The 8,572-nt window shown below is 34.4% G+C and overlaps 1 protein-coding gene across 1 annotated transcript; it reads right to left on the bottom strand.

The window, feature by feature from the left end:
- Nucleotides 1-1,342: 1,342 nt before the first annotated feature.
- On the bottom strand, nt 1,343-5,315 carry LOC131034461 (laccase-12). The gene is made up of 6 exons (XM_057965959.2): nt 5,079-5,315; nt 4,641-4,792; nt 4,297-4,541; nt 4,058-4,186; nt 2,035-2,979; nt 1,343-1,882 (listed from the first exon to the last, which is right to left on the bottom strand). Exons 1-6 carry the CDS (start codon nt 5,190-5,192, stop codon nt 1,752-1,754), a joined length of 1,716 nt encoding a protein of 571 aa, XP_057821942.1. The 5' UTR covers nt 5,193-5,315; the 3' UTR covers nt 1,343-1,751.
- Between the last annotated feature and the right edge of the window lie 3,257 nt (nt 5,316-8,572).

Below are 8,572 nucleotides of genomic sequence, written 5' to 3'. Positions count from 1 at the left end.
CTTTTTAATTAAACTTCTTAATTATTTAATTAATCCACTAATTTAATTCTTCTATTCCACTATAATTGAATAATTTTAATTATTTAATTTGCTAACATTTCATCTATAACTGAATAAATTAAGTTAGTATTTTAAATTTATTTTACTTCTTTTAAAAATAAATGAAGTTAATGGTTTATTTTCTATTTCTCAAACCATGCGCATGAATTCTATTAATAATTCCTCATGGAGCTCTATTTACATCATTTCACTCACAGTCATTTCCAATCTACTTATTAGTGAAATCCATTTCACTCATTTGTGTAGCTAGGTAACTCATCCATGCAATCAATTGGCTCACTAAATTTAACCCTCTTGCCTAAGCTCAATTATTATCAACAATTGACTCTTCTAATCAATCTCTTCCACTAATTGATATTGGTCAAAATCTATAAATCAATCATCTCTCAACACATTACATTACATCTAGGATCGATTATATGTATTCCTAGCAGCAAATTTGGAGTAAATTCATAATGAACAATATGTGTATATATAGGTGGAGTGATTGGATCGAATAAGAAGTCGATCCCAATACTTAACGAGTGGAGGCAAGTAAGCTTCATTAAATGGCAAAGAAGTGGTGAAAATAAAAATGGCCTCTATACTCTTGAAGGTAAAAGAGTTCAAATTACTAATTGTTTGTTAATGTAAAGTGTTATAATCATGAAATTTATACAGTTCATAATGTTCTTAGCTTGTTCTTCTGCAATTTAATTGTATAGATTTTTAATGTCCAACGTTTTGAGATCAAACTCTATGATCCACCATCAAAAGCATGAGAAGAGAAAATTGTGAGAGTTTAGTAGACCCAGATGCCTAAAATGATAGAAGTTATGAGTCTGCTAAACTCTCACATTTCTCTCTTCTCATGCTTTTTTTTTACTGGTAATGGATCATAAAATTTGATCTGAAACCTTGAACATTAAAAATCTACACAGTTAAAATCTATAAAAACAAACTAAAAATTTAAAATGTTCTTTACTTTTTACTTTTTATGCATCCGGGTTAGAGGATTCGACTTCTCTTGCCCAAAATGATAAAATGATAAGAGTGGAGACGTCTCTATCTAGACTGGCTGAATCTTAACTAACTAAAAACACTATTCATACACAGCTGATCATTAACTCCTTCAAATACGATATTTCTCATATCTAAATTCCAATGGGCTTTAATGTAAAATCTGGTTATCAATAACAGTTTCAAAAGCATAAAAACCTTCTCGCCAACCATAATTTCATATATAATGCTATCAATCACTGCATTCCAATCCTGTTGTACAAAAAAGGAAGGACTTCAAATATAAAAAATAGTTTCTGTCATTGCTTTTTCACAGAAACAAATTACAATTAAAATCTGTCGTCCCCTTATTTTATATAATCCATATTACTGTATGCCATGACTGCTCATAAAAGCATCTTTCTGTCACGACTTATCCTCGAAGGACAAAATAACTATACCACTCCAAACAAACTAAGCCACCCAGAGCAATGAAACAAATTACAATTAAAATCTGTCGTCCGCTTATTTTATTTATCAATATTGCAGTATGCCATGACTGCTCATAAAAGCTTCTTTCTGTCACGACTTATCATCGAAGGACAAAATAACTACAATGCTCCAAACAAACCAGGCCACCCAGAAAGAGGAAAAAAATGCCCAAAAAGAAAACCATAGAAGAATATATGACTGGAGATTACTTTAGGATCATATCAGCATCTGGGCAGATCTCGAGGTGGAGGTTCTATGCTTGTCCAATAACTTGGCCCGTTTTCCACAAGAAAAACCATGGCCAATCCCCACGTTATATGCACATCGAGGTGGCAATGCATCAACCAAGCTCCTGTTCATCCAAAATCAAAATTTTAGATTATAAGATATCTTCATCAAAGGATCGATGAATGAATTACAATTGATTCATTATATAAAATTCTTAGATACATTCAAAAGATTTGTAAAAATGTATCTTACAAACAAAAATGGTAATATACATACCTGGATTGTCTGCCACAAATCTGATGGCAGCCCACCCATTTACAGGAACAGCAACAGTATTACGTTGAGGAGGATCAATCAAATTGAAATTCTGAGGGTCTGTACGCGGATTATAGTTTCCAAAGCCTTCTCCCACAATATAGAAATCATAACCATGAAGATGAATTGGATGGTTCTCAGCAGCAAAAATGTTGGTTCCCTGAAGAATAACCTGCACCGCCGTATTGAACTTAAGAACTTTCACCTTCGTCGCCTTAACGGGAGACCAAAGACTCCTGCTCACATTCTGTGCAGTGTAATCAAATCGTACAGGAGGGTTATCTGGGAAATCTGTGGTAAAGACTCCATTTTGACGGAAATAATGGGCCTGCAAAATGGAAGAAGAAGATGGCAAAACGAAAGAGAAATTGTTCATACTGGCCGCAAACCGGGTGCCATTTGGTCCTCCGCAGCGGCGGTTCCGCGGGCAGTTTAGCAAACCGAGGCCGACGGTGAAGAAGAGGTTTTCGCTTACTGTCTTGGGGACGAAGACTGGGTGTTCCCGATCGCCCAAGCTGCGGAGGCCCCGGGAGAAGTAAGTGGCTGTTCTGGTGTCGTTGTAAGGTGGGAGAATCGGCATGACTGGTGGGGTTCGTTGCGTAGCGTAGCGAAGAATGGCGGTTGTTGTTGTGTTGTCGAAGGGCACTCCCTGAGCGCTTGAATATGCGCGGGCGGCCATGTAGTAACTTCCCCTGCGGCTTCTGCTTCCACGGATTATCACGTCGGTTGTTTGCCCCGGTCCCAGCATGACGTATTTTGTTCGGAAGGGCTTGGTGTAGCCGGCGTCCACTGCGACTACCGTCATCTTGTGGTTTGCAATCGTGAAAAAGAGCTCCGTATTGAGTGCAGCGTTGACAATGCGCAACATTTGGGTCTCCCCATTGTAAATTGACGTGAAAAATGTATCTGCAAGTTTTGGGTCGTTAATGGCAGAGTATAAACAAAAGATTTCAATGTTATCATTCAAAACATTAACGTGTTCTTATATTGATTCAGAGAACATAGTGTGGATGCATATAATGTCTACAATGTATTGTTGTGCATCCTCTGGTATCATTTCTGTAAGTTTATTTTTTAACATTCTGAATGATCATCATATCATGAAGAGAGCAAGACAAGAGTAAAGAATAAATTGTAATTTCATGATGGATCATGAAGTTTGATCTGAAATATCGAGGAAATAAACTTACACAACTGATACCAGAAGATGCACAATAAGAACATTGTTGTGCTATGTTAGCATTAATTTTTCACAATATATTGATTCAGAGAGAACATACTGTGGATGCATATGATGTCTACAATCTATATATAATGTTTGTTGTGCATTTTCTAGCATCAGTTCTGTAAGTTTATTTTCTCAATGTTTCGAATCAAATTTAATGATCGTTATATCAGGAAGAGAGCAAGACAAGAGTAAAGAATAAATTGTAATCTCATGATAGATCATGAAGTTTGATCCGAAATGTGGAGGAAATAAACGTACACAGCTGATACCAGAAGATGCAGAACAAGAACATTGCCGTGCTATGTTAACATTAATTTTTCACAATATATGCAATAATTAACCAAAAGATTGTTACTAGAATCATATATTTTAATTAATGTTTCAGATTACATTTAGTAATTCATCATTAAGAAAAGGATAATTGTAAGTATTTTTTAATCGATGTTTTAGATCACAAGCATTGACCCATCATCAGAATAGTTCACACTCAACGACCCATCATCAGAAACAGGTTAGTTCACACTCTAATCCATCATCAGAAGATAACTATATGTCTTTATAATAGATATTTTAAAAACACACTCTATGATCTATCATCAAAAAAAAATTGGATCACTTAACATGATCTGAAATGTAAACGATCTTTTGAATTTTATGCATTGCCATTTAATGAAACAAATCAATTACATAGCTATATCTGGCCATATAGATTGAATTAAAGTCCAGTCCATCACTGAAAGATAGCCATACACATACCACGTCTTGAACAGGGATAAAGATCTCCAGGTTGGCCATTAATCAGAAAAGCATCAGACACATTGGGTGCAGCTCCTGTTCGTGTTGCCTGATTAACAACATCAATGGGATTTCTGTTCCACCATTCACCTGTTCATTCCCACAAATTGTAATCATCAAGTAATAAATACAATCATATAGAGTTCAAAATCTTCTGAATAGGGTAGTAAGCAATAAGATGTTTTGATGTTATAAAATACCAAGAAGAATTATAGTCTCTCGGTGTGGCGTGGTAAAGGGATAGAAAGTTCCGATCCTTGGATAGATGATCAAGGCGCCATAAACAGTAGCTCTGAGCCATGAACTGTGTGCATGCCACCAGAGAGTACCTTCTTGACCAGTAATGGTGAACTTGTAGGTGTAACTCCCTCCGGGCCGAATGGGACATTGTGTAATGAACTCAGGCCCATCAGACCACCCTGTGCGAAACTGCCGCACTCCATGCCTGCAAAATATACAACATTGTTCTCACATTCTCTAGATAGATAGATAAATAGATATTACTACTATCGCACTCATGATTACATGGTAGAAATAGACTTACCAGTGAATGGTGACATTATATTTTGCTCTGTTATAAACTTGCACTATAAGAGTGTCCCCATTCCTAACATGCAGAGTTGGTCCAGGGAATAGCCCATTTACTGTTATTATGTTATGCCTCTTGCAGAGCCTTGTTACAGGTGTGGCTTCAGTCTGTCATCCAAACACGTAATTACATAACATTACATTTTGGATTCACGATAAAAAAAATATAATAAAAATAATTTTTTTTTAAAATACAAAATTGAAACATAGATATATCGTTCTATTGATTGAAAAGATTACAAGAATGATTAATAAACAGAAAATCAGAATTACCCAATTATATAAACTACTTCCCTACATCCAAAAACTTCTTAAAATTTATCCAATAAAACTTATGAAGTAAAAATCCGTGCAAGTGCGAAGAATGAGGGCTTCATAAGTTTGATTTACTTACGACAAAAGTGTGTCTATGTATATATCCTCGAACTAACACAACGTTAAGGAAGACAACCACCATAACAAGAACCCTAGTTAAACCAAACCCAACAGACTTCAATACCTCTGCCATTATAGCTTAAAATTTCTTCTGCAACACTAGTACTAATCAGTGAACTGATTGAACCATAAGAATGCCTTGAGCGGTGGTCTTCACAGTATTTATCATGGGAATGGATATTTTTAGAGTCCACAAAGTCCTTAGTAGGTTGGAGGGGATTGTCTGGCTCCGACATTCCATGTGAAGCTTTGAAATGAAGAGGAGCAGGAACATACTAGCAGAGAAAAGACAAAGAACAGTTCAACCACTAACAGAAGCAAATCAAACCACGTTACAATCGTATTCCTCTATTCAAACTGCTTTTTGTTTCAAAACAAAGTCAGTAGCAATAGAATCATAGCATAACAACACAGGTACATAAGAGTTTCAGGGCTGTTTTCTCTCTACCCACTAGACCATAATTTCAATCTTTAACTTTTAACCGAATTTTCTACTGAACCAAATTCGGGCACGCGTTAAAGATAGGGAGACAAAATATCAGATTATAGCAATGAAACATTTACATCCATAGATCTGTTAAACCAACTATTTGAGTTTGGTAAAATATCAAATTTCTAGGCTGTATTCTTCGCTTATCAGATTATATCAGTCAAAATAGAGGTTACTTGTACATGAAGACTTCCTCTACTACTTACGCACGTTGATTCAGTGGCAAATATTTATAACTAAACAAATGTAGTCGTTGAAATTTTATCCAATCTTATACAACCGACTCATGGACTTTAAGTAGTTTCCACTGTGTATTAAATGAGATTGATTATAGATCCTTCTATGCTATATATACTAAGAGAAAATGAGAAAAAATAAAATAAAAATGGCTCTTTAGTCAACACTATTACATGGTTAACCACGGAAGAAAGTACTTGGTGAAGCTTTCACCGTGTCTACTTTAGATGTACATTTGACCTAAATAATAAACAATTAAAATTAAAAATATAGTTGTTTTTTTTTATTACTTTGATTCTTTTTAATTATTTATTATTTTGATAAAATATTTTCAGATACTTTTGGAAATTAAAGAGATTGTAAGAAATGGAAAGGGTATGGGGATTATATCAAAAGATGTGATTCTTAAAAAAGTATATAAAAGATATATCTATGATCAAATTTCAAACTTATCTATGTATAACAAGATCAAAAAAAAATTCTTAAATATCAATTTATTTGAATTTTGTAACCATTCACTATTGATACAATTGTCATTTAGCTCAATCCTAATATAGTTTAATTTGTTTATTTATTATAATAGTCTAAAATATTATATTATTGTTAACTCTATGATTTTTGAATGGTTTTGAATATTATAAATAGTCATATTAGAATCTCCACTCTATGATTTTTGAATGGTTTTGAATATTATAAATAGTCATATTAGAATCTCCTTTTTTAAACCGTCACATCAATGCATTGAATTTTATAGACTTAGAAAAATATTAGACTTCCTTTATCTTTAAATAGGAAGTAACTACATAGACTTGGAGAGGTTTGCCCATTTATCATTGGAATTCATGCTTTTGTCTTGCAACTATGTCTATATTAATTTGTCCACTATTGAACACCAAACAAATAAAACAAAATAATAATAAGAATTAAATATAAAAAATCAAATATAAAAAATCAAGTTCAAAAATCATGTCGTTGTTGCCAAAGGAAGTTGCTTTTGCTAGGGTTTCTGCACAAGTGTAGAAATTTTTTCCAACCTCGAAGTAGGGGAATGGGTCAAGATCATACGCAGCGTGTTTTTGAAATGCTCCACCAGGGATGGGGATGTCTATTGGAGGAGGTAGAAAGATGGGGAATGGAAGGGTTAAGGGAGCGGGAGGTCCCTCCAAGGGTTTAAAGGTTTTGGTAGAGTCTCGGTGAATTGCACAAGTGAATTATAGAAATCTAGGGTCCCATATTCGCAGGAGATGTCTAAATTTATCCAAGTTCTTGAGGGTTTTTCATGGTTGTCTTCGATGAGGTGTAGGACATGAACACGATTTCGTGTGATTACCAGTGGAGTTGGAAGGATATGTATTTTCTTATGATAAAACCTCAGTACCCAACTTTTAATCCTGCAACTGAATCTTTTTACAAGGTACCAATTTGGGTAAGCCTGTTAAACCTACCATTTCAGTATTGGTTTGAATCTTGTTTTGAGGCTATTGGGAACACTTTGGGGGAATTTTTGGTAGTGCAAGAAAGTTCTTTAATTTTTTTACATATTGCTTATGCTCATGTATTGGTGGAAATGGACATGACAAGAGACTTCTATGAGGAGGTCTTGCTAAAATCTACTAAGGGTTGTTGGCGGCAACCTATTGATTATGAAGGGATTCCCTTTAGATGTCGCAGATGCTTCCAAACAGGGCATATAGCAACCCAATCTATCAAGCGTAAATTAGATAAGCCTGCATCTAGGTGGAAAGAAGTTTCTTCCCACCATTATTTGGTGGAGAAAGTAGATGAGGGTCTAGGTGGAACTCCAAAGGCAATGAAAAAAAAGGAAGCGTGTAAGGGGACCACCTCAAAAAATCCAAAGGCCTCAAAATGTGAGATACAAGATAGTGTTAATACTGGTGGAGGAACAATTTTGTAGAAAGATTGTGAGTTGGAGTCCTTAAATAGGCTATATATGGAGGAAACACTTCTTTCCCAAGAAAGTTTTGAATAGATTCTGAAAATAGAGGCTTTTGAGGAAGGATGAAATATTGTGACATGGAAGAGAGGCAAGAAATAAATGAAGGAGGGACCTTTTAATATGCACCTACGCTCTCATTCCAAAAGTGTTGCATATGTAGCTTTGAGTTTCTAAAACCTGTTAATGGGTTTCTTTCTTTAGGAAGGGGCTCCCCTGTTGTAGTCCCACCTAGTTTAGGCCAGGCAAAAAACCTAGTTATAATAAAATTGATTCAACATTATTGATCAAAATTAAGTTGTTTTTTTAGTATTTTAATTTTTTCAATTATTTATTGCTTTGATCAAATGTGTGCAAACTTACTTTTTAAAATTAAAGAGATTGTAAGGAAAGGAATAAATTGAAGGGTGTGCAAATAAGTGATCCTTAAGAAAAAAATAAATGATATAGCTATGTTCAACTTTCAAATTCATCTATGTAACCAATATTAAAGAGCTTTCCTTATTAAAGGGCTTTCCTTAAATATCAACTTGTTTGATACTCTACAACCAATCAATATTGACATGGTATCAATGGTCCTTCAGCTCAATCCTAATAGTTTCATTTTTTATATTTCTTATAATGTTTTAAATATTATATTGTTGTAAACACTATGATTTAAAATGGTTAAGAATATTATAATTAGTTATATTATAATCATTTTTAAGCCTTCACGTCAATGCATGGAATTTGTAGGCCTACATCAATACTAGGCTCTCTTTAACTTAAAAAA

The sequence above is a fragment of the Cryptomeria japonica genome, chromosome 5 (assembly GCF_030272615.1).
Source record: "Cryptomeria japonica chromosome 5, Sugi_1.0, whole genome shotgun sequence".
NCBI lineage: Eukaryota > Viridiplantae > Streptophyta > Pinopsida > Cupressales > Cupressaceae > Cryptomeria > Cryptomeria japonica.
This window is presented reverse-complemented; position numbering and strand designations above follow the sequence as displayed.

What these genes read in the sequence shown, in the direction of transcription:
- LOC131034461 (XM_057965959.2), bottom strand. Translation starts at nt 5,192, where the DNA reads ATGGCAGAGGTATTGAAGTCTGTTGGGTTTGGTTTAACTAGGGTTCTT. An exon ending in TATAATGTCACCATTCACTG is followed by an intron (nt 4,542 to 4,640) that starts GTAAGTCTATTT and finishes TATATTTTGCAG; the next exon opens with GCATGGAGTGCGGCAGTTTC. An exon ending in TTATCCCTGTTCAAGACGTG is followed by an intron (nt 2,980 to 4,057) that starts GTATGTGTATGG and finishes CAAAACTTGCAG; the next exon opens with ATACATTTTTCACGTCAATT.